Source organism: Nycticebus coucang, chromosome 8, assembly GCF_027406575.1.
Source record: "Nycticebus coucang isolate mNycCou1 chromosome 8, mNycCou1.pri, whole genome shotgun sequence".
Lineage (NCBI taxonomy): Eukaryota > Metazoa > Chordata > Mammalia > Primates > Lorisidae > Nycticebus > Nycticebus coucang.
In genome coordinates this window covers 132,558,030-132,584,148 of record NC_069787.1, presented here as the reverse complement: position 1 = coordinate 132,584,148, position 26,119 = coordinate 132,558,030, and the positions used below count along the sequence as shown (strand labels likewise).

Below are 26,119 nucleotides of genomic sequence, written 5' to 3'. Positions count from 1 at the left end.
ATGGCGTTGATGCAATTACCTCTCTCTTAAATAAAAATATGCTTTGGAGAATAATGCATTTTTTTGAATTTTCATTTAAAGTAAAAATTGTATTTTTAGAAGTTTTTTCTTTTTTCGTTTTGGGACAGAGTCTATGTCACCCTTGACAGAATGCCATGGTGTCACAGGTCACAGCAACCTCCAACTCCTGAGCTTAAGCGATTTTCTTGTCTCACCCTCCCGAGTAGCTGGAACTACAGGCGCCCACCACAACACTGGCTACTTTTCTTTTCTTTTTTGGTTGCAGTTGTCGTTGTTGTTTAGCAGGCCCAGGCCGGGCTTGAACGCGCCAGCTTCAGTGTATGTGGCTGGCGCCCTACTCACTGAGCTACAGGTGCTGAGCCTAGAAGTTTTTTCTTAACATTAGAAATCGGGACATATGTGTTGTAATTTGTAAATGAAATTAAACATATCTGGACCATGTTTTTCACCCTCCCCTATTAAATTTGGAACCGGAAAGTCTGTACGATGTTCATATAAAAATTGTCATCACTAAGAATCAATAAAGGTATACCCCAATAATTTTAAAGACACTGCAGGATATTTAGAATAGACCTTGAAACCATTATATTCTAAAACTTTGTATTTTGTAGAACTTACTTAGCCTTACAATGTGAACTATTATCCTGAAATCACTCTGATCTTCTCGATACTATTTTTTCTTAATGTTTTCAGTATTCCCAATTTGTTTTCACTGAAACAGCTACATGCTGCCCTAAACAGACAGGATTATTAATGGGCAGCACATTTGCAGGGCAAATTGGAAGTCATCTGCAGGTTTATCAAATGATAGGAAGCTTGACATAGAAGAATAATTCAGGTAAAGTGCTTCTGCAAAGCATCTAACAATGGAAAAAGGTTAGTTCTAGGCCTGTTAACTAAAAAAGGGTTCCATAGGGCTTACTCTAATCCTTGATGAAAAAAAAATTGAAAGGCTGTGTACAGAATTTAGGGCCTTCTGCTAAGCAGAGAAACCATTAGCTGTGTTACCATCCCTCCATTTGTACATTACACTGCGGCTGAGAACTTTTACCTGCAAGCGCCCCCAGTGGGTTATTAGGGAAGATGGATTTACAGAGTATTATCATAATGTTGAAATCAGGCTTATCCATTCATTTGAAGAAATGAATTCTATCTTATAAAAACTCAAAACGTCAAAATAATGAATGAAGGAAGGGAACAAAATGTAATGGGACATTTAAATAAATCATCTCATTTAATTTTCAACAAAACCTGGTGGGGTTGTCACAGGTCAGCTCGGCTTATAGGGGAGAGAACTGGAGTGGTGGGCGTGGCCCTCCTGATGACTCTCCTCTGCAACACCACAGGGCAGGCCAGAGGACTTGTTTCGGGGGGTTTGTCATTAGCATTTTCTAACTAGGTTTTCCCTTATGTTAGGAGGTGCTAACCTGGTGTCCTGTGGAGGATCTGGCTATGTCAGATTCTGGAATACATTCAAGAGGCAACTTCTGGCTGAGTTTTTGGCTCATAATGGAGCTAGGTCCATTATTATGTCTACTGACAAGATGAATCGATACCTCACCACAGGAGACCTTGACGGATGGTTGAAAATCTGGAATATAGAGGTAAATTGAAAAGGTTTTCATATAACCTTTATTATTTTTTATTGCTTTTTGTTGAATCAGATTTTATCTGCTGCCTAAGCAGAGGAAGAAATGTTTCTGAGTATTTTAAAGAAGACATTTGCAAGTATTGAACAGCTACTTCTTTCAAATAATTTATAAGGAAAACAAGATTGATCTCAATAATGAAAACCTTTCGTTAATGCAGAGTCAAGTCAATCATGCAATTTATGAGTGCAATAGTAAGGTACTATAACATCATTTGAACAGAAATAATTAGTATATACCTTATTTAGATTGATAATGTAAAAAAGTAATTTAAATACTGGAGTGCTGGTCTTTCATCTAACTTTACTACTAGCCTGAGTTAGTTTGGGGTTTATGTGTCACTGATTAATCGCTCAATTTTCTAATAACGTAAAATTGCGTAATATCTATCTACACAGCACGTATGTGGGAAAGTTCTCTAACAAACAACTGACTTAGCTTTTTGTTTTTTTCCATATTCCCTCTCCCTTCCTTTCTTTTCACTTCCTAAGTAGTCTCATCAATGAGAAGCCCTTTTTCAGAAAATGCTTTTTTAAAATATAATTTTTCCTTTTATTTTTAAAATAGGTTTTTAGAATTCTAGATTGTTTCTAATGAACAAATGATTACACAAAATAGCACAACGAAACTCTATGAATTCACAGCTCAGATTCACCAAAGGTGAACGTTTTGCCATATTGGTTTAGATGCTTTTAAAATACATTTGAAAATTTGAAATGTAATTGAAAACCCCACTGTGTGCAGTACAATTTTCTACCCTGAGATATAGCCAAAACCCTGAGATTTGTGCATATAATTTTGCTTAGATCTGTGTATCTGTGAATAAACAATATAAGATTCTGACTGGTGTCTTATTGCCTTTTTTTTTTTTTTTTTTTTGAGACAGAGTCTCACTCTATTGCTCAGGCTAGAGTTCTGTGACATCAGTCTAGTTCAGGGCAATCTCACACTCCTGGGCTCAAGTGATCCTCTCACCTCGCCTCCCAAGTAGCTGGGACTACAGACTGCAATGCCACCCTGGGTAGTTTTTCTATTTTTAGTAGGGATGGGGTCTCCCTCTTGCTTAGGCTGGTCTTGAACTTCTGAGCTTAGGCAAGCCACCCGCCTCAGGCTCCCAGAGTGCTAGGCTTACATATGTGAACCACTGTGCCTGGTCTAGAAAATGTTAATACCATTTTTCTAACCTCTGTTATTAACCTTTTCTTTTGCATTTAGATCAAAGATTATTGTTCCCAAAGGTACCTTTTTTTTCATTTCTTAATCAGGCTTTTTTTTTTAAGTGTTACGCCACTGTAATCATTTAACTCTGGGATTTTCTCTTTCAGGAGTACTGCCTTCATTTCAGTAAGAACAAAATCACACAGCCCCCCATTCTGATAAGATCGTTCCGGCCTCACGAGGACCGAGTCAGTTCCCTAGAGGTGTGCGAGCTGTGTGGCCGGTCGCTGGTCATCTCCTCCTCTGCAGATGGCCTTGTTTGTGTGACTGACGTCTGCAGTGCTCCTGTCTGGATCTTTGGTCAGGTAGAAATACTACTTCTTTATGATTGTAGTATTTACTTGACATTTGGTAGGAATGTGGGCTGATTTCCATTTGAATCTCATCAGCCGTTCAATGTTCATTAGTCATGAAAGAACTCACTTGCATTTTAGAAGCTGTAACTCCAGGCATTTCTTTACCATTAACCACACAGTTCAGGGGCAGAGGACACCAGAGACGTGGAAAGATGGGGGCTCGGTGCAGCTCAAAATATTCCAGTGTCTCTGGGAAAAATTTCTTCTCTAAAATAAATAAGTTCCTTCAGTTCAAAATTTGGTAAACATTTCGTGTGAATAAAACTAACATGTTGGAAACAGTGACTATGACTGTTACTGAACAAGGTAAACATCAAATGTAGAAAATTTAGTGAAAAATCCAAATCTACAAGTTCATCCTGGCTTACTGCTGCCAAATGCTAACAACTGGCAGGCCCTGAGCTTCTCCCAGGTGTCCGGGCGTCCTGTTCTGAGATCGTTACGTGAATTATCTCATTTAATCTTTACAGTTGCCCAGGGAGGAACACTCATTATTCCTGTTCTCTTTCTTTATTTTTTTTTCAATTTGTGGAAAATACTTATTTATTTATTTATCATTAAATGCATTTATGGGGTTCAGTGTACTGATTTGATATAGGATGTGAAATGCTTACATTGAACTGATTAACCATCGAAACAGAGGTACAGAGAAGGAACAAACTGCCTGAGCTCAAAGGAGCTAGTAAGTGGTTTGCTTTTAATTCAAGCAAGCTCGCTTCTGAGCTCATGGTTTTCACCCCGTCCTTCCACAAAACTAAGCTGGGAATTGCATTTGTCTTTAAACTAAAATGATGAAGTGGCAGAAATGGAAGAAAGAAAATATTGTCTCACAATTTTTCTATTTTTTTTAACTTTTTGTTTTCCTGGGGACTTTGCTCTTGCTTTCTTTGTGCTTTGGGGGATAAAATACATTCAGTTGGTTCCAACCTGATGGTGTGTGTTTGAGCAGATGCTTCGGTTTCTGTGTGGCCGGCTGACTCCATTCTATTCTGGAGCCACCCAGGCCAATCTCATGCTAGGAGAGTGGGTTGATGCTCTTGGGGTTAAAAGACAGATTTACTGTTGCTGCACTTGTGAAGTCACTTTGATGATGTCAACCTATGCTGAAAAAAATCCAAGCAACCCTTTAGGAACTAGAGGCTGTTGTCAGGAAACCGTCTGGGGAGGTGACTGGTATTTGGTTGAGAATGTGAGTCTTAATGTAACCCTCAACTGTTGTATCAGCCTTTTTCACTCTATTAATAAGGCAAGTGGTAGACTTCTCTCAGGAAAAACAGAGGCTATGTGGGAACTCAGATGGGTGCGTGGGTAGGTGTGAAGTGGGAGAGACTGGTGGGACCCTGCTGGCGCTCAGGACAGGAAGCCAGCTGCTGCCCGAGGAGAAGCCCACACATTGCTGAGGTGCTCTCCAGCCACATGGGCGCTGCTGAGATGAGGTGAAGGTTTGAATGACATGTCAACGTTTTATTGTTTATTTGTTGCATTTACTTTTTTAAATATTTTAATGATGATGAGTACATAATAGTTGTATATATTTACAGGGTGCACATGATGTTTTGATACAGGGATACAGTGTGTGATAAATCTGGGTCATTGGGGTTTCCATCTCTTCAGGTGTTAACAGTTCTTTGTGTTAGGAACATTCCAATTCCACATATTTACACAGTCACTTTAAAGTATATTCATAACTTAAGGTTGGCTGTCGTCACTTAGTTGTGCTATCAAACAATGTTCATTCTACGTATCTACATTTTTTGCCCCTATTCACCATCCCCACATCATCCCCCGCTCCCTGCCTCTGGGAACCATTTTCCTGTGATGTCCATGAGATCAAACGTTCTACTCCTTAGCTCCCACCCATGAGTGAGAACATGTGACATTTGACTTTTGCCCCTTGGTTTGTGATTAAACATAACGTTTTCCAGTTCCACATAAATGGCAGGATTTCATTCTTTTTATGGCCATAGAATATTACACCGGGCACATGTACCACAACTTCCTTTTCCTTTCCTCTGTTGATGGACACTCGGGTTGACTCCAGATCTGAGCTACTCTGAGTAGTGTTGTGGTAAATACCATAGGACAGTAGGTGCTTTTGATACACTGGTTTCTTTTAGATACATACCTAGAAGCAGGATTGCTGGGTCATAAGGTAGTTCTATTTTTAGTTTTTTGAGGAACCTCCATAGTGGTTGTGCTAATTTACATTCCCACCAACATTGTACCAAAGTTCCCCTTTCTCCACATCCACCCAAGCATTTTTTTACATTAAAAACAAATAAAAGCTATTTTGATGAAAGTTTTTTTTTTTTTTAATCTGGAGTAAGATGATATCTCATTGGAGTTTTGATGTGCATTTCTCTGATGATGTTGAACATTTTTCTTCATAAACCTGTTATCCATTTCTGTCTTCTTTTGAAAAATGTGTGTTTAGATCTTTTGCCCATTTTTATCAGATTATTTGTTATTTTCTTGGAGATCTTTATTAATGACTGGTCGGATGGGTAGTTTGCAAATACTTTTCCCATTCTGTGGGTTGTTTCCTCACTTGTTAATTGCAGAAACATTTTAACTTGATGAGCTCTTGTTTCTCCAATTTTGCTTAGGTTGCTGAGCTTTGGGGGGTGCTGTTTATTATTCAAAAAATTCTTGTCCAGACAAATATACTTGATGTGTTCCTTTAGTAGTTTCAGGTCTTGTATGTAAGTCTCTAATCCATTTCAATTTGATTTTTGTATATGGCAGAAGATAAGGTTTTGAGTTCATTCTTGTGCATGGGGTATCCTGTGTGCCCACCACCCGTGACCACAGAGACCGTTCTCCCCATTGTCTGTTCTTGGCACTATTGTCAAACATAAGTTAAGTTAACTTAGATGTGTGGATTTATTTCTGGGTTCTCTATTCTGTTCCACTCCTCTACATGTCTGTTTTTATCCCAGGACTGTGTTGTTTTGTTTACTCCAGCTCTGTAGCATAATTTGAGGCCAGGTAATGTGATTCCTCCAGTTTTGTTGTTGTTATTTGTTTGTTTGTTTTTTCAGGATGTCTCTGGTTGTTCTGGGGCCTTTGTAGTTCCATATAAATTTTATGATAATTTTTTTCTCTTTCTGTGTAGAATGTCATTGGCATTTTGATGGGGATTGTATGAAATCTGTGGATTGCTTTGGGTTGATTGGATGTTTAAACAGTATTGATTCTTTCAATCCATGAGCATGAAATACCTTTCCATTTTTTACTGTGTCCTCTTTAACTTCCTTCAACAATGGTTTATAGTTTTAATTATCAGGTCCTCCCTCCCTCCCTTCCTTCCATCTTACTCTACTGCCCTTGGTGGAGTGCCGTAGTCTCATACCTCACAGCAACTTCAAACACTTGGGCCCAGGTGATCCTCTTGCCTCAGCTGGGACAAAAGGCACCCACCACAATGCCTGGCTAGTTTTTCCATTTTTAGTAGAGATGGGATTGTACTCTTACTCAGGCTGGTCTCAAACTCCTGAGCTGAAGCAATCCACCTTCTGTGGCCTCCCAGAGTGCTAGGATTACAGGTGTGAGCCACCGCATTCCTCTCATTGTCAAGATCTTTCATTTCTGTAAAAAGAAAATCAGTCTCAGGACCACTGGGTACTCCCTATGTTAAAAAGAAGATAAATGTCTCAGGCACCTGTGAAGAACTGTCCCCACAGACCTTTCATTAAGGAAATTCCTTGCTGACCTCCAATAAGCAAGGTCATGCAAATTATACCTATGCCTGGCACCTAAAACTAAAGCTTATCTGATTCCACACCAATAATAAATGATGTATTTATCTTTATTCTTCCACCTACCCGGGGCATCTGCACACTGATGCTTCCTCTCCTTCCCTCCCCCTTCTCCCAACAGTCCCCTTATTTTAAGTAAAATGTAGATTTCCTGGGCCTCACAAGAGATCTAACTACTTTGCCTCATCAACCTCAGTCCTATCTTTTTCCTTCTTACCGTGTGCTTTGCAAATATTGCAAGGTACAACTTCTTCAGAAAAACAGCAACAGCCTATGTGCTGTTAGTGTTTCTCCCTGGCCCTTCCCCAAAAGTCTTGGCTTAATAAACCTTGATGAGTATGACTTGTTTCTGCCACTTGTGAACTAAAATAAAATATTAATCCCCTCCAGATGACTGAACAGACCCCCTCTTGGCCAAGGGGACTCCAGAAATACTATAAAGCTGAGTTGCTGTCCCTGAGAAGGGAGGTCAGACGTGCCTTCTCATGCCACCTTGACTTCTTGGAGATGTCCTTTCCAACTCATTAACAGACCAGAGGCTGCACAACACCTGCAGGCGTGCGCCTCCTATGTACTGACTTACGACTTCACGTGTAACTCCTGAAATGTATAAAACAACTGTGACCCAACCACCGTGACACCACTTGCTCAAGGCTCCTTGGGCATGGCTCTTGAGGCCATTGTCAGATAAATTCAGCTCAGAATAAATCTCTTTCAATTATTTAAGAGACTTTGGGTTCTTTTTTGTTGATATACTTATCATTTATGTTAATACATCTTTTATGTTTATTCCTAGGTATTTTGTTTTACATGTAGCTATTGTAAATGGGATTACTTTCCTGGTTGGTTTTGCTTTGTTTTCAGATTTTTTACTGTTGGCATATAGAAAAGTTACTGATTGTTTTGTATGTTGGTTTGGTATCCTGCAACTTCACTGAATTTGTTTATTAGTCTTAATAGTTTCTAGGTGAAATCTGTATGTTTCTGAAGATCTAAGGCCATCTCATCTTCATGCGAGATAAGCTGACTTCTTCCTTTCCAATTGGGGTGCCCTTTATGACTTTCTCCTGTCTGACTGCCTGAGCGAGAACCTCGGGTCCCATGTTGAGTAACTGTGGGGGGCGTGAGCACCCTTGTCTTGTTTCAGATCTTAATTTAATGGAAAGGTTTTCAGTTTTCCCCACTTGACGTGATACTAGCTGCAGGTCTGTCATACATGGCTTTTATTGGGTTGAGGTAAGTTCCTTCTGTAGTCAATTTTTGGAGAATTTGTATCATGAAGGGCTTTTGAATGTTATTGAGTGATTTTTTTTTTTTTGGCATCAATTGAAATTATCCAATGGTGTTTGTCCTTTTTTCTGTTGTGATGTTTCTTTTCTTTTTTTTTTTTGTAGAGACAGAGTCTCACTTTATGGCCCTCGGTAGAGTGCCGTGGCATCACACAGCTCACAGCAACCTCCAACTCCTGGGCTTAAGCGATTCTCTTGCCTCAGCCTCCTGAGCAGCTGGGACTACAGGCGCCTGCCACAATGCCCGGCTATTTTTTGGTTGCAGTTTGGCTGTGGCCGGGGTCGGGTTTGAACCCGCCACCCTTGGTATATGGGGCTGGTGCCTTACCGACTGAGCCACAGGCGCCGCCCACTGGTTGGTTTGCATATGTGAACCCATCCTTGCATCTCTGGGACAAATTCCACTTGATCATGATGAATGATCTTTTTAATGTATTGTTGTATTCACTTTGCTAGTATTTTGTTGAGGATTTTTGCATCAGTGTTCACCAGAGAGCAAAATTGGCCTATAGTTTACTTTGTTGTGTTTTGTCTGGTTTTGGTATCATAGCCTTGCAGAATGAGTTTGAGAGCATTCCCCCCTCCTTTGTGTTTTGGAATACTTTAAGTCGGATTGGGATTGACTCTTCTTTGAACGGCTGGTAGAATTCAACAGTGAAGGCATTGGGTCCTGGATTTTTCTTTGAGAGACTTTTTATTACTGCTTTTATCTCTGTGCTTTTTATTGGTTCATTCAGGTATTGGATTTCTTCCTGATTCATTCTTGGTAGGTTGTATATGTTGAGGAATTTATCCATTTCTTCTAGGTTTCCCAAATTATTGGTATATAGTTGCTCATAGTTGCCTCCAATGATCCTTTGGATTTCTGCATTTTCAGTTGTAAAGTCTCTGTTTTCATCTCAGATTTTATTTATTTGATTCTTCTCTCTCTCTCTTTTCTTAGTCTAGCTAAAGATGTGTCAATTTTATTTATCTTTTTTGATGTTGACACTTATTGCTATAATCTTTCCTCTTAGTTTTTGTTTTGAAATCTATTTTATCTGACAGGACTGTAGCTATACCTACTGTACTTTGGTTTTCATTTGCATGGAATATCTTTTTCCATCCCTTTTTTTTCATTCTATGTATGTTTTTATGGACTGAAAATAAAAGTGAAGGTAAAGTATGTTTCTTGTAGACATCGTATAAGTCAGCCAGTCTATGACTTGATTGGAGAGTTTGGTCCATTTACGTCTAATATTGTTATTAGAAGGTAAAGACTTACTACTGCCATGTTGTTATTTGATTTGTGTTTCATAGTCCTTTCTTTCTTTCTTCTTTCATTTTTGTCTTCCTTTGTGTAAAAGTAATTTTTTTATAGTGTATTTTAATTTAATTTCTTGCTTTATGTTTTTCGTGTATCTGTTGTGGATTTTGATTTGAGGTTATTATGAGGTTTGCAAATACCCTTTATAACCAATTATTTCAAACACATGAAAACTTATCTCTGCTTTCAGACAAACAAATGTGCAAAGATAAATCTAAAACAAATTGCACACTTTGTGCCCATGCCCCCACTTTTTGACTTTTTGTTGTCCCATTTATATCTTTGTATACTATCTATCTCTCAAAAAGTTGTAGTTATCTTTGATAGGTTTGTCTTTAGTCTCCCTACTCAACCTATAAATGGTTTATACATCACAATTGTAGCAATACAGTATTTTGTATTTTCATACTTACTGTTACCAGTGGAAATATTTTAGTGGATTTTTTTTTTTTTTGAGACAGAGTGTCATTATGTCACCCTTGGTAGAATGCCATAGTGTCACAGCTCACAGCAACCTCAAACTCTTGGGCATAAGTGATTTTCTTGCTTTAGCCTCCCAAGTAGGGGACTACAGGTGCCCACCACAACGTCCGGCTATTTTTTGGTTGCAGTTGTCATTGTTGTTTAGCAGGCCTGGGCCAGGTTTAAACCCACCAGCCCTATGTGGCCGGTGCCTTAACCACTGAGCACAGGTGCCAAGCTGAGTTGAAACACTTCAGTGCATTTCTTATTGTTCATCATCGCCCTTGTCTTTCAGATTGAAGAACTTGCTTTAGCATTTCTGATAGGACAGGTCTCGTGTTAATGAAATCTCTGTTTTTGTTTGTCTCAGAAAGTTTGTATTTTTCCTTCATGTTTGATAGATATTTTTGCAGGATATGATGGTCTAGGGTTATGGTTTTTCTTTTAGCACTTTGGATGTGTTATACCACTCTCTTCTGCCTGCACAGTTTCCACTGAGAAGTCTGCTGCCAGACATTTAAGCTCTTTTATATGTTTTTTCTTTTTTCTTCTTTCCTGTAGGAACTTTTCTTTATCCATGACCTGTGGGAGCTTGATTATAAATGCCTTGAGGTAGTCTTGTGTGGGGTAAATCTGCTTGGCCTTCTATGACCTTCTTCTCCCTATGTATTGACATTCTAGGTTTGAAAATTTCTCTGTTATAATTTCTCTCAATAAACTTTTTATTCTAGTCTCTCTGTTCTTCTCCTCTTTAAGGGCAATTGCTCTTAGATCTTCCCTTAGATTCGGTAGACATCTTTCATTTTTTTTTTTTTTTTTTTGTAGAGACAGAGTCTCACTTTACTGCCCTCAGTAGAGTGCCGTGGCGTCACACAGCTCACAGCAACCTCCAACTCCTGGGCTTAGGCGATTCTCTTGCCTCAGCCTCCCGAGCAGCTGGGACTACAGGCGCCCACCACAACGCCCGGCTAGACATCTTTCATTTTTTAAAATTCTTTTTACTTTTCTCCTTTCTGACCATGTATTTTCAAACAGCCTGTCTCTATGCTCAGTGGTTCTTTCTGTTGCTTGATCTTTCTGCTGTTGAAATGCATCATTAAGTTTGCTAATTGGAATGTTAAGCCCCAGGATTTCTGCTTGATTTTTTAAAACTTAATTCTCCTTGTTAAATTTCTCTGATAGTCTTTTGAATTCCTTCTCTACATTGTCTTGAAGTTCACTGAGCTCCTTCAGGACAGCTATTTTGAATTCTTTGCCTGCAGAGTCTGTCAATGGAAAACAAGCCAATCTTTGTAAAATAGTTTTTAGAGGTTTATCCCAAGCCACACCCAAGAAGTCTCACTGTGGTGAGGTTACAGTTTGACTTTACACATTTCAGGGAGACAGGAATTATAGGTAAAGTCATAAATCAATACACAGAAGGCCCACATCGGTTTGCTCTGAAAAGGTGAAACATCTGAAAGTCGAGGGCTCACAGATTCTTTAGTTGACAATTGGCTGAAAGAGTTAGGCTTTGTCTAAAGAACCAGGAGTCAGTGGAAAGGAATGCTGAATTAAGTTACAGACATGGTCCAGCCATATACCCAGACTCAAGTGGTTTGTGTTTTATATACTGAGAACCCGCAGGCTTGTCTTACATTGCTTTAGGCCTGTTAAGGAGTTACCAGACATGTCTCTAAGAAGGAAGGCTGGCATGACAAGGCATGTCTGACGTCCCTCCCTGTGGCTTAGCAACTCAACTTTAGGGTGGCCCTTTGGCCAAAGGGGAGTACATTTGGTCAGCTGATGGGAGAGGGAGCTGAAGACTTTCAGTTTACTGGTTACGTATCTCTGTAAGGGACTCCGGGATTGGGTATAGGCGCCTTATTTAGTTTGTCTGGTGAGGTTATGTTTTCCTGGGTCTTCTTGAGGCTGTGGATTTTCATTGATAACTGGGAACTTAAGAGTTAGGTATTTATTCTAATTTTGCAGTCTGGGCTTGTTTGAAGCTGTCCTTCTTGAGAAGACTTTCTATATATTCAAAGAGAATTGAGTGTCATGATCTAGGTATTTTGTCATGCAGCCAAGGGAGTAGCTCCAAGCCTGGGGATGCTGTGAGTCTTATAGACACATCATGATAGTACCTTTGTGAACTTGAGTAGGGAGAATTCCCTGAGGAACCAGGCTAGTCTCTCATTCTTTCCCCTCCCTCTCTGTGTGCTGGGCTGCTGAAACTGGTGGAGTGACCTGGATATGGCTTCGTGACCACCACAGCTGCACTGGGTCATACCTGAAGCCAGCCCAGTCTCATCCAGAATCTGTGGTGACTGCTACCTGGCTACCTCTCAGGTTTATTCACACATAAGAGTTCAGCAGGTGGTGAATCTTTCCAGGACTGGGTTCTTCCCTTCAGGGAAGCAGGTTTTTTCCCACTAAGGGGAGGGTTTAGAAATACCATCCAGGAACTGAGGCTGGGAATCAGGGTCTGGGGGTGTCTGTTTGTTACTTTATTTTACTCTGACTGAGCTGGACCTCCAGTATCAAAACACAGTCCTTGGAACTCCTCTCTTCCTTTCTGTAGGTGGCAGGACACTCCCCTGAGCTGTGCTGCCTGCAGGGGGTTGAGGGGGACAGAACTGGCTTCGCTGCAGCTGCTGGAGTTTCCCTGGGTCACATCTTCCTAAGCCCACTGGCTTCAAGGCACCACAGCTACAGAGATTGCCCAAGGACTGCAGGCTTTTTGTCCTGCCTGCCTTATGAATTTGTTCTAGGTCCCAAACTGCTTTTTGTCAGCTGAGGTGGGTGGGCATAGCCAGAACTCAGGTTTCTCTCTCTGGGAGGAAGATGTTGGCTAGTGTGTTCCCAGAGCTCCTCTGTGGGTGCCCCGGAGCTCTGCCTTGCCTGGGCCCTGTTCCCTGCAGCCTCACTCGCCAATCCCTTCATTCTCCCTCCCTCAGGCACTCAGACTCTCCCCTCAGCCCTGGAGGGGTGGTGGTGGTGGTGGGTGACCTCGGCAACATGACACTATGTTCTGTACTCTTCATTGCCTCTTTCTTTGGTATAACGTTAAAACCGAGTCCTGTGATCCTTCACTCTCCCCCCCAACCCCCCGTTTTTGGTTCTTCTGAACGTGCCTCCAGGCATGATAGTTGTTGAATTTATTTTCCATGCAGGAGGAAAATCACTGGAACTTCATTATTCAGCAGTCTTGCTCCGCCCATCTTCTAAACTTCATTTTAATTAAGACATGTGCACCAGTAAAAGTGTTCATTTTTATGCCATTGTGAGGTTTTTTGTAGCATCTTTTGTTTTTTTGACAGTCTTCAGCCCCTGAAAGCCTGCATTAAAATAGGTTTATATTTTTCCTTCTGTTTAAGACAGGAGAAGAGGCACCAGGGCTGGGTCGGTTTTTAAAAGTTAAAGGGACAGTTGGGTTTTGTAGTCCCTTCTACTTGAATTTTTCTTCTTCCTTCCTTTCTTTTTTTTTTTTTTTTTTTGATGATTCACTTTCATCAAGGTGTCTTGAACGTGATTCCCAGGGTATGCAGGAAAGAGAAGCAGGAAGGGGAGGGTTTGGCAGGGAGGGCGTATGAGGAAAGGAAAGTGTGCGGGAGGAGAGGATAGATTAGCGGGTCCTGGAGAACAGTGGATGTCCTTAGGAAGCGATGCCTTTTATAGAAAGAACAGAACATTGTGGAAGGCAGATGGAAATACATAGAGGAGGAGGAGAAATAGCTCAGTTAGTAAATATAACTCAGATCAAAACATTTTTTCCAGACAGATTTTATTTCTACAATGTAGAACAATGTAGGACTTCTGCTCTACATTTAAGTGTTGCATTTGTCTTTCCATTGAATGAGTATTAGTCTAGCATTTATAGAAAGAAGAGGAGCCGTGCCACATTTTAATTCCTAACTTAAGACTTAGTTTTCCCTTCTTTTCTCTTCTTTTTCTTTTTCAGTTTTCTTTTCTTTTTTTTTTTTTTTTGAGACAGAGTCTTACTGTGTTGCCCTGGGTAAAGTGCCTTGGCACCAGAGCTCAGAGCAACCTTAAATTCCTGCGTTCAAGTGATCTTCTTGCCTCAGCCTCCCCAGTAGCTGGGCTACAAGTGCCGACCACAATGCCCAGCTAGTTTTTTTTTTTTTTTAGTAGAGATTGCGGGGGCGTGGGGGTCTCTATCTTACTCAGGCTGGTCTAGAACTCCTAAGCTCAAGCAATTCACCTGCCTTGGCCTCTCAGAGTGCTAGGACCACAGGCCTGAGGCACTGCACCTGGCTGGGACTTAATTTTTCAATCACATGCAATCGAAAGGAAGTATTTAAAATTTAGTGCAGTATGTTTCCATAGACTTCACGTAAAAAGATTAAAAAAAATAATTTTGAATTACTTTATAACACAGCTGTTGATCTTAGGCTGGTTTTCAAGTTAGATTTTAAATGTAAGCGGTGTGGTTTATCTGTTTCTAGAGTTGGAGAAATGGGGTGAAGATGACTTATTTGTGAATACACATATATCCCAGGAAGTTTCCGTCAGGTGGCTGGGGGACGCCTGCCACCTCCGGGGCCCCCTGTGCTAACTCCTGCTGTGCTGGGTCCTTTGTGGACTGACAACACCCCTCATCTACCCTGTTTGACGGCCAGTGACTTGGACTCTGCCTATTCATCTAGTGTTCAAAGTTGTATTTAGTTACTCAAACTTAGACATTAAGAGATCGCATATAAAAATCCACATTTCTTGTTTCTCTTGAAAAACAACACATGTTGTTCCCTGGAATATGTGTGGCCCCCTCCCTTTAAGCAAAATGGATTCTCCCTAATTCACTGTGGTCCCCACTTTCCTCTGTTGCCCATGGATACTGAGTCTCAATGAAATCTGCTATTTATTACCCATTTATAATTGTATATGACCTTCCATTCATTCACGGACATTATTTGGCTGGCCCTTTGGGCATTTTTACTTTGGGCAAACACTTAGGACAAGACTAATTGGTTTACAGCCAAGTCAAACCAGTGATGTTCCCCTGAATCACAGAAGTTGTGCTCAGCAGTACATGTTTGGGTATATGATGTGAATTAATACAAGGCGAGGAAATCAGTTCTATGATTAAAACATAAAATAGATTGTCACTGGGGAGCTTTTGTTAGCTGAATCCTGGCTATAAATTGTAGCCTAAATGTGTGAAAATGATCATATAATACATGTTTTGTGGGTGGTAAAATATAATAATGAAACTGGCTTTTGACTTTTATTTAAGAAGATGTAAAGAGAGTAATTGCAGAAAAATTAATTGTGGCAGTTCTTTAACAGAAGTTTTCTTTTGTTTTTATTAATGTATATCTTGGCCTTCAGGATTTTTATTGTGAGAATGGCAAAGGGATTTTAATAGTTTATCATTGTACGTCCAGGAAATCGTTTCATTCCCTTGACTCATCTTGTTTTCTACCTTTATTAAAGTTACGTAAATTGGTTTCACCTCCCCCACAAGACTGCCATCTCCTTGAGCACAGGAATCACATCTTTTCCGTGGTGCCCCAGCACCGTGGTCAGTAATCTGGTACCTGGTTGACACACATCAATATTTGAAGAAGATAAATTTCATGAACATTAAAATAGATTTTCTTTGTTTTTCCAGTCAAAGCATTGGCATATTGAAAACGATCTTTCTCTTCCTAAAAGAGATTCTAATTTAATGAAAAGTAAGATTCAAGAGGAAATTCCTTTATTTTCTAAGGAAGAATCATGTTTAGACTCAACAGAAAATTTTCTACTCGAGAAAAACAAAGATGACTCGGTGTACATGTAAGTAATTTTTAGCATTACTCTGATGTCAACTGAAGTTCAGATAAGACTTAGGTAAGATCGTCATAGTCTGTGAAATGTCCAATGACTATCTCAAATTTCTCTAATGTTTTTGTGGTTGCTATGTGCTTGTGGGGAGAGGCATGCTATCGTTTCAGGGCCACAGTGGATTCCTATTCCTTGCCTCCGTTGAATTCTTGTTTTGGATTCAGTGGCCATGCAGTCTTTTATTTCTATTCCATCATAAATCTGATTGTGTAAATTAGCTCCTCTCCTCAAAAACAATGTATGTACCTATGTATCCGTCTCAGAATGGGCGTCAGATTTTACTCCTGGTTTTGGTAAAGTGCATAGGATTTTATATGACACCAGTTCAAAGATCTTAACGTTGACGTTAGACACCGCACTCCCTATGTTGCTCAGACGTTTCTTTTCTTCGCCTTCCTCTTCCAGAGCCCACACTTTGTTCTACCCCATCTCTAATGTCGGGCAGCTTCACTGTTTCTTTTGCTCCTACGTTTTACTGACCCCCACTTTCATACGTTGACCTTCTCTACTAAACCACTATTTTTATTAGAGAAGATGATTTATTGTATTTTCTTTGATATAACTGGGATTTTTCTGACCATACGTATACACGAAATTCTCTTTTAGGTTTACAGAAAAATTACACAGAAAATACAGGTAGTTCCCATTTAACCCCCACCCCTGTCCCCAAAACAGTGTCTTCGATCGTATGGTACATTTGTTATAGTTGATGAGCCAATGTAGATACTTTCAACTAAAGTCCGTGGTTTACATTAAGATTCATTCTCTGTGTGGTACAGTTCCATGGGTTTTAACAAAAGCAAAATGCCACGTATCCATTCTTGTACTCTCAAAACAGGATGGTGTGAGTGCTGTAAAATGTGGCCTGTGTCCCATGTATCGTCTCGCCCCGCGTCTCCTTGAATCCAGGTAATTACTGATTTCTTTGCTGTCTTCAGTTCTGCTTGTTGTAGACTGTCAGACAGCTGGAGTCGTGTGGTGTGCAGACTTTTCAGATTAGCTTCTTTCACGCAGTGGTATGTGTGTGAGGGTCATTGCTGTTTGTCTCTGACTCCAGAGTTCATTTTGTTTTATCACCTTGTAATAGTCCACTGTGTGGAGGGACCACAATTTGTTTTTCTACCCACCTGGTGGAGCGTCTTGATGGCTTCGGGGTTTGGGCGCATAATGCAATGTGAATAACCAGCTGATTGTGTTGGTGAGCAGCTTTTTCTGGGCTCTCTCTTCTAGTCCATGAACCTGAGAATTCCTTCACCAGAGCATCACCATCTGGGTTATGGGGGCTTGACAGGAGGTCTTGACGTCACACAGAATTTGATCGTCCTCTGACTCTGTTCTTCAATATTCTGCTCACTGAACATTTATATTTCATATAAATTCTAGTCCATTTGTTTGATATCTACAAAGCAACTTGCTGGCATTGTAGTTGAGATTGGGTTGAATCTACAGGTCAGGTTACGAAAACTTACATCTTAACAATACTGAGTCTTCCTATCTATGAATACAAATCATTTCTCAATTTTTTCAGGTTAAAGAAAAAATTCTTTTATCAGAACTTTGTACTTTATCTCAGGTAGATGTTGTTCATCTTTTGTTAGATTATAACTGCTTTAATTTTTTTGGTGCTAAGGTAAATAGTATATTTTTAAATTTTAAATATCAACTGTTCATCGCTAATACATAGAAAGCAATTGACTTTTGCATATAAATTCTGTATCCTGTAACTTTATTATAATTGATTATTTGTCTAGGAGGTTGTTGATTATTTGAGATTTTCCACATAGACAGTCATGTCATCTCCTAGTAAATTCTGTTTTATTTCTTTCATCTCAATCTATATACTTTTTCTTTGCTTTTGTTTTCTTTTCTTTTCTCCTCCCTTTCCCTTCTCTCCCTTCCCCTCCCCTCTCTTCTCTCCTTTCCTAGCTTCTCCTCTCCTTTCCTTTCTTTATTGCACTACCTAGGATTACAGTATGATGTTGAATGAGAGCAGTGAGAGAGCCTCCATAAGACTGGAACGCCTTGTTTCCAGTCTTAGGGGGGAAAACACATCTAGTTTCTCTTCATTAAACATATTGTTAGCTGTAAGCCTTTCACAGATGTTCTTTATCAACTTGAGGCAGTTCACCTCTAGTCCCAGTTTCCTGAGAATTATTCTCATGAATGGCTGTTGGATTTAGTCAAATGCTTTTTCTGCATCTATTGGTCTGATCGAGTGATTTTTCTTCTGTATCCTGTTCATGCGATGGATTATATTAATTGATTTTTGAATGCTGAACCACGTTGTATACTTGGCATAAATCCCATTTGTCACTGCATCTTATTTTTACGCGTTGTTGGGTTGGATTTCCTAATATTTTGCTGCAGATTTTTGCATCTGTGTTTATGAGAGATATTGGTCTGTATCTTCCCTTTATTGATATATCTTTGTCTAATTTGGCATCATAGAATTGGTTATAAAGTGTTCCTTGCTTCTGTATTCTGGGACAGATTGTAGACAGTTGGTATCATTTGTTTCTGAAATATTTGGTAGAATTCATCAGTGAAACTCTGAAGGTCACTGTGAACGTTTTCAGACAGTCTGTGTTACTGTCCATTATTTAACTTCCAAGAAATACAGTTGGCAGCAGTGTCCCTTCTGATTTACCCATGGAAGTTTCAACGTGCTTGGCTTCTGAGTGTTGCTGAGAGGGCTTCATTCTTCCCTGTCCACGTGGTTCTCACTAGTAACAGCTGCGGACCTGGGGAGCAAACACTTTCGGCTGTGAATCTCTATGATTTTAAGGGTAGGTTAAAGGAGTCTCAAAGCCTGAGCAATTGCAACAGGCTTTGGGGGCCTGTACTCCTTACCATGTGACAATTTTTTAGTGGTTTCAAGAATTTAGAAGAGGCTGAATTCACTGAGAGGCAAGAAGAGGAGTGGGTCTCTGGCAGCCACTGTGCAGAAAATCCTCATGAAAAGAATTGAGAGGCATTTGGGGACACTGACGGGAACAACATACTAATTCTCCAGCAGTGTCCAGAACACTGCAGGGTTATCTTGGAGCCAGGAACGTTTCATCCTGATGGAGCCTCACACGTTGACAGATGAGCAGAAGTGTTCCATGTTGAACAGTGTGAAGAGATGCTGGTCAGATCCTACGGAGGCAAATCTAGATGTGTTTCTGACGCCGTTACTGGTGGGGAAACTGTATTTACCAGTTTGATCCAGAGAATAAGCATCAGTTGACAGTGTCATTATTTTTCCCAGTGAAAACCCAGCAACAAAAGTGAAGCAGACCCAGAGTGCTGGAAAGAAAATGGTTGCAACTTTCTTTTCCAAAAGCAGTGAGGTCCCCACTGTTCCTCTGAAGGAACAAAGAACTGTCACTGCTTAGCATATGGAACATTACTCCCACAGAATTTGGGGGGGGAAGCTTCAAGGATGGTGGCCAAGGATAGGACTGCAGGGGACCAGCTTGCTCCGTGACAACCTGTCTGCCTACACAGCCACCGTCACCACTCAGCCCCTGCAGTCCACAGAGGTTGCCCTTGTGACTCATCCCCCCACACTCCCAACCTGACCTGTGTGATTATCCCTTGTTCCCACAGTAAAAAAATCACATGTGCAGATCTCTAAACTTTCGTAGTGTTTCTTACATCTGATATTTTATGTCTTAGAAGGTTATTATGAATGCAGGAAAAAGCTACTAACTGTAAGAAGCAGTGCAGTGCACCTTCCAATATGAGTATTCAACTAGCATGCAGAATCCTTGTAGAGAGAGATATTTGAACCCACTCCTTAAAGATTAATGTAAATATTTTGATACTTTTGATTTAATATCTTTTCTAAGTAAGGTAAGAAGTAGGGTTTACTCAGAACTGAGAAGACAATAATTCTTCTATCAAATCCCCACCGTGCTCCGCTTCGATGCTCTCGGGCCCTTTTTCTATTAGGAGCAGGTAACACCTGTGGAGAGAGCTGTCTCCTCTTCCCTTTAGCTCACAAATCACAGTTTCCAGTTTACCGAGGATAGGAAGTGGGGAAAGAGGAAAAGGGAAAGAAGAGGCTGGCACAGCTGTTCTCAGGCTTGGCCGAAGAGTAAAACTTACTCACTTTCTCTCTCTCTTTTTTTTAGTGGGGCACCATTGAAGGTTTTTGATGACAGCACTCAGGGACCCCTACACTGCACAGCCCAAACTAAAGCTCCCTTTAGCTACTCTCCAAGGGCTCACACCCCCAGCTGATGCTCGTGACAGAGCATCTTGGGTGGTTTTCTGTTGTAGTCCCATGTGAATCCCACCTCCCCTCGTGCAGAGCTCCCGGTTGAACTTCCGCTTGGTCTGTACGAAACTTCCACATCTGTGCCCCACTGAGCCCTCCAGGACTGCGCCCTAGCTCCCTGCCTGATCAGTGGCTCTGCGTACAGATTTTTGCCTGTAGATTTTTTTAGGTAGTGATGAGACACTGGCCATTTGTGTCCCCCTATGGTTACACTAAAGGGGATACGTGAAACTCTTTGTTGTATGTGAATGAGGCAGGAAGGAGGGAGAGGGTCTTCCCTGCCCTCCATGGAAGTGGGACTCAGTTTACACGTAAGACTCTTTCTGCCACAACCCTCTTATAGTTCCTACAGCCTGGTTTACGCCGTAGAGAGGTGTGCCTTAGCTGGCCGAAGCATCACAAGGTCAGTTTCTGAGCTACTTTGTTGGCAAAGCGGCCCTCGGTACAAGGAGTTTTCACCTTAGTTTGAAATGTAGAAGTACTTTTTTTTTTTTCAAACCTCTCAATCCATCAATTATTTTTTTGAGACTGCTTAAACCTCTACTGACAGGGAGATAGCAGGGAAAAATGCCCCTTGAACATCCTGTTGTACTAAATACTTTGGTATTTGTTTTTCCATTTCCCTGAATTATGGCTTGCAAAAATGTTAAGTGGCATTTCACTGTCAGTCAGAAGGATCTTTCCAATTTAGAATTCTGCGTGACTGATGCTGTACGATCTTAGAACGTGGGGAATGGAAGGACTTCACACAGGATAAATTGTCCTCACCCACCTGCCCCAAACTCAATTTTGCAGATGAGGAAGTAACAATACCACGGGGTAAAACACATAGATTATTGTTCTTCCTTCTCTCACCCTCCTAAGAGAGTGGAGACGAGTGTTACAGGTTTCTGTTTTAGAATAGTTTAGCCAATATACTAATCTCTCATTTTTTGTGACAAACACAGTATCCTTAAAAATATTTTTTGCCCACCTTTCTTAGATTCAAACATTGTCAGTTTGAACTGTGAGCTTTTATACTACTCATAATCATTTCCTTTTCTGTTGTCGCTTGACACTTTGTGTTATGAAAATTTGTGCTGATATATAAGTTTTTAAATCCACAGATTTCTTTTGAAACTAGAACTCCGTTCTCTCACAGACATGAGTGATCTTTTCATGTTTATTATAAGCTTTTGTAGGTCTTCCTCCAGGGGCCATGGAACAAAGTCATCCGTTTTGTAGTATTCTTTTGAAACAACAAGATGATACACCAAAAGTACTTGTGATCTTTAAACTATCTGCTCCATTACTGAGCAAGGATCCATTCAATAATTCCTGATGTCATTTAGGAATTATTGAATGAATATGAATCGAAAGAACAGAGTGAAACACGTGTCCTCAGAACTAATGTGGTAATTCCTCACTTCTAGGAAGTGACCAGGAATCCTTTGTAGAAAACACACAAGTGCAATAAAATCATCAGCTATAAAATATTTTTTTTGTTCCATTCTTGCACCCAATGTACTCAGCCCTCCTATGAAGGGCTATAATTGGCCCTCCATTTATAGTCCAAGAAGAAGGGAAAGGGAGGGGAGGGAGGGGGGAGGTGGGCGGAGGGAGGGTGATTGGTGGGATTACACCTACGGTGCATCTTACAAGGGTACATGTGAAACTTACTAGGTGTAGGATATAAATGTCTTAACACAATAACTAAGAAAATGCCAGGAAGGCTATGTTAACCAGTGTGATGAAAATATGTCAAACGGTCTATAAAACCAGTGTATGGTGCCCCATGATCGCATTAATGTACACAGCTATGATTTAATAAAAAAAAATATATTAATTTTAATATATATCTTTGGGTAAGACTCTTCCGTAGAGCTGGGCAAGGTCTTTTGTTTCATACAAAAGACACAACTTAATACCTCTGGATGAGAGTCGGAAAGCAGGTGGCCCCCCCCAATAAGAGTTTATGGTGTTTGGGCAAAAGAAAAAACCTCAAGGTCTGTTTTTAACTAAAGGAAGGACTACTTTACTTCTGCTTTTCCCTCAATTGTTGCACCTCAGTTTACGTCAACAATTCTTTCATTAAAAAAAAAAAAAATGTGTACTCTCAACTGACAGCCTCCCCGCCTCCCTTCCCGGCCTTCCAGTATTCACCACCAGCTTCCCATTGTCAAAGACACCTTGTGGCAAAATGTCTCTCTAAGGACACCATCATTCTTATTTTTTTCTTCCTTTTGGCTTAAAACAGCATTTATTTTTCCCCAGGTCAGAAATATGAACTCAGTCTCACTAGGCTCAATCAAGGTGTCAAAGGCTGCACTAGTTTTGGGAGCTCTAGGACAGAACCTGTCCATCCCTTCCAGCTGACACTCCTTCCTCCATCTTCAAGGCCAGCTGGAGAGAAGCCTGGTTTACTTGTCACGCTGTCTTTTGCTTTTGTAGTCAAATTTGCTTCTCCAAAGCACACCATCATTGTTGCCCAGAAAGCCCAGATGAGGCTAAATGTTCTTTTGTTACTCATAGAAGTGGCACCTTCAGAGGGAGACCTTTGCAGCATGATTTAGGGAAAACTGCCCCCTACTCTAAGTCTTTTGGATGGCGAAGCTCTCCTAAAAGAAAAAAATAATCTATCATTCTGAATGATTTATGTAGATACTCTCCTATCTCAAGCAAATAGTGATGAATTACCCTCCTCACCCCCTCCTAAATGTGTGCTTTACTTGATAATTTGGTTCCAGAGAGCACCTTATGGAAAATAGGGGAAAAGTAACCTTACAGCAGTCTTTGTAAACTTTCACCTTACCACCTTGGTCAGGTGATTTAGGTTAACATCAACAATTAACTCGGGTAGGTAGCGTGCACCCTGGAGTGGACTGGAGTGGCCGTGGTGGTGAGAAGGGTGGTGCCTCCCTTCGTTGTCTTCCTCCCAACAAATCACAACCCCCATCTAAGCCATGAAAAAATATCAGACTAACCCCAAATGAGAGACATTCTGCAAATAATCTGACAAGTCTTCCTTAAAACTGTCAAGGTCATGATAAGCAAGAAAGTCTCAGAACCTGTCACAGGCCTGAGGGTGCATACAGAGTGAGACAAGAAAATACAATGTTGACATTACTGAAGGAAGACAAGAAAAAACTAGAAAAATTCTAATAAAATGTGGCGCTCAGTTAATGGTAAAGTACCAACGTAGATTTCTTTAGTGGCAAATAGTATGTAGGATGTTAATAATGGGGAAAGATTTTGAGGGCTATACTGAAACTCTGCATTAACTTTTCAGCAAATCTAAAACTTTAAAATGGAAAGTTTATTTATTTATAAAGTAATCAATAAATTGCTACTTAAAGCTATATAAAGAGCATCTAATATTCACTTCGAGAGAGATACACAGACTTTTGACTTGTATTGATATTTTAAACTTGAGTTTTGGTGATATAGTAAAAACAGAGAGGAGGAAAGTAAAGGGGATGAGCTTTTATTGAATACGGTAATGTATTAAGCCCTTTACTGGGTTTTCATCCATCTTCTCTCCTTTGAAACCACAATAATCCATTGCACAGAGGAAGATATGAAGGCTGAGTATAGGGAAAATCTCAGGGTCTACACCTACTAAACATGTAGCAGAATTGGGAATGAAAGTTAAGGAGGAGAGGGATAACTTGAAGGACCCCACCACAAAAATATAGGGAATGGAGGCAGCGGAAGGGAAGCCAAGATCCTCATGGCTCTCCACCCTCTGCAAAGACGGACGTGTTTTCAGGTGATGCTCCCAAGAGACGAAAACAATTTTGGCCATGCAATTTGCAGCTGTTAAGGTTAAAATCTATAAGGCTGGGCACAGTGGCTCATGCCTATAATCCCAGCACTCTGGGAGGCTGAGGTGGGTGGATTCCCTGAGCTCACAGGTTAGAGACCAGCCTGAGACAGAGCGAGATCCTATCTCTACCAAAAATAGAAAAACTGAGGCAAGAGGAGTCCAAGACACCACAGTGCTCTTCCCAGGGTGACAGCTTGAGACTGTCTCAAAAAAACAAAAAACAAAAAAAGGTTGAAATCTATAACAGTGAAAGTTAAACATATTTGAGATTATTTTCTATTTTCTGATGGGATTATATACAGCTATATAATGATTTTGTTCCTGTGTTTCATGGATAACACTCTTTTCTGTGCATCCAAGCTAATCTAAAGTTTTCTTATAGATTTATATGACAAGCCTCAAGAAATCTGAACTTTTTGTACTTGGAGACCATGAATGAAGATCTATGCCTAATATTGGATAAATAAACTTGGACACAAAGCACTGATTCTGACTTCTTGTTGACTCTGTGATCTGTTCACAGGGGATGGATACAGTGTGTGTGTCTATGAATTTTTCTTCCGCACAGTTTTTTTTTTCCCCTTTCTAACCTGGTTGCTATGGGAACAGGATCTTTGCTTAATTAGACTCTTGGCCTCTCTGGCTGTCACCCTTTTATATTGTCACCTGGCCGGCAGGCTTTTTATTCAAAGATGTGGCTTGATTGGTGAAAACAAATATTACCACCGAAGTACATGGAAATAGAAATTTTATTTTTGTCAAAGATATGTATATACAGCCAGAAAGTGTCCATTCATCCTTGTGCTTAACATTTTATTTTATTTCATTATGAATTATTTTCTTCCAGGGTCAGACCATCAGAAGACATAAATTTACATGTGAAATATAAAGAAAGATGTACCTATGAGAAAAAAGCACAAAAACATTACTATGATGAAGCTATAAAAAAAACATGCAGTAAGTAGTGGCTGTGAATAGATTTTTATAATGTTATTGTCTTATAGATTGATGTGAATAAGGGATATAGCTCCGTTACACGGCAGGAATGTCCCTACTCCTTAATAAACATGAAGCAAGGTCCTGTGATCTCCGTTTAACAAAGGGGGAAAGCGAGGCTCCAAGATGCCAGGTGACCTGTCCAAGGCTGCAAGGCATACACAGGACAGAAATAGAAGGTCTAATCAGAGAGTAAGTATGTAATGCCTGCCGCAGCTCCCGGAATAAAGACAGCCCTAGGAGCTTCTCTTCCTTACAGGTGTAGGGAGTAAAGATAAATAAAAATTATTTTAGTGTTCAGGAATTCCAAAGCCACACAAAACCAATGTATTGGTTTAGTTTTGGGCTAACTGGAAAAGAATTATTTTAAAAAGTAAATGAAGCAGGCTGGGAGAGGTGGCTCACACCCGGAATCCCAGCACTCTGGGAAGCCGAGGCAGGTGGATTGCTTGAGCTCAAGAGTTCGAGACCAACCTGAGCACGAGTGAGACCCCATCTGTAGTAAAAATAGGAAAAAATAACTGGGAATTGTGGTGGGCACCTGTAGTCTGAGCTACTCAGGAGGCTGAAGCAAGGGAAATCCCCTGAGCCCAAGAGTTCGAGGTGACTACGAGCTGGGACGCCACAGCACTCTACCCAGGGTGACAGAGTGAGATTCTGTCTGGAAAAAAAAAAAAAAAAAAACTAAAAAGTAAATAAATAAACAAAGCAAAGGACACTTTATTACACTGAAACATATTATTTAGAAACACAGATGAAAATCATTTCTGAAGTTCTATTAGTTAACAAAAACATTCAATAACTATACATCTTTTCTCAACTTACATCCAAGGAAATGCTGCCCTCTTCTTGAAGAAGACATGTTGGTTTTAAATTTCTGGAGAAATTTTGCTATCAAAAAGTGCATAATTGTCATTAACATTTAATGTCTATTCAGAAACTAATCTACTCCGTAGAGTTTGGCCAGTGCCTGGCGTATTATAGAAACTCAATACAGCTTTGCTGGTAATGTTACTGTTATTGTGACTGTTACATCTTAGAGCGTCACCTTTTGAGTTAAACATACTTGAACATAAGCCCACAGTCTGCCATTTACCAGCACTGTAAACTCAGACAAGCTATTAAAGCATCCTGAGCTTCAGTTTCCTCAGAGGTCCTAAGAGCATAAT

The 26,119-nt window shown here is 40.3% G+C and overlaps 1 protein-coding gene across 1 annotated transcript in view; it reads left to right on the top strand.

Annotated features, from left to right (window-relative positions):
* The window catches only part of WDR49 (WD repeat domain 49), a gene marked incomplete at its 3' end in the record, with an annotated part of 157,560 nt that overhangs the window by 106,283 nt on the left and 25,158 nt on the right, over positions 1 to 26,119 (top strand). Inside the window, 4 exon segments of the mRNA XM_053599684.1 lie at positions 1,438 to 1,625; positions 2,996 to 3,193; positions 15,671 to 15,837; positions 24,802 to 24,911. Coding sequence (XP_053455659.1) covers positions 1,438 to 1,625; positions 2,996 to 3,193; positions 15,671 to 15,837; positions 24,802 to 24,911 — 663 coding nt within the window.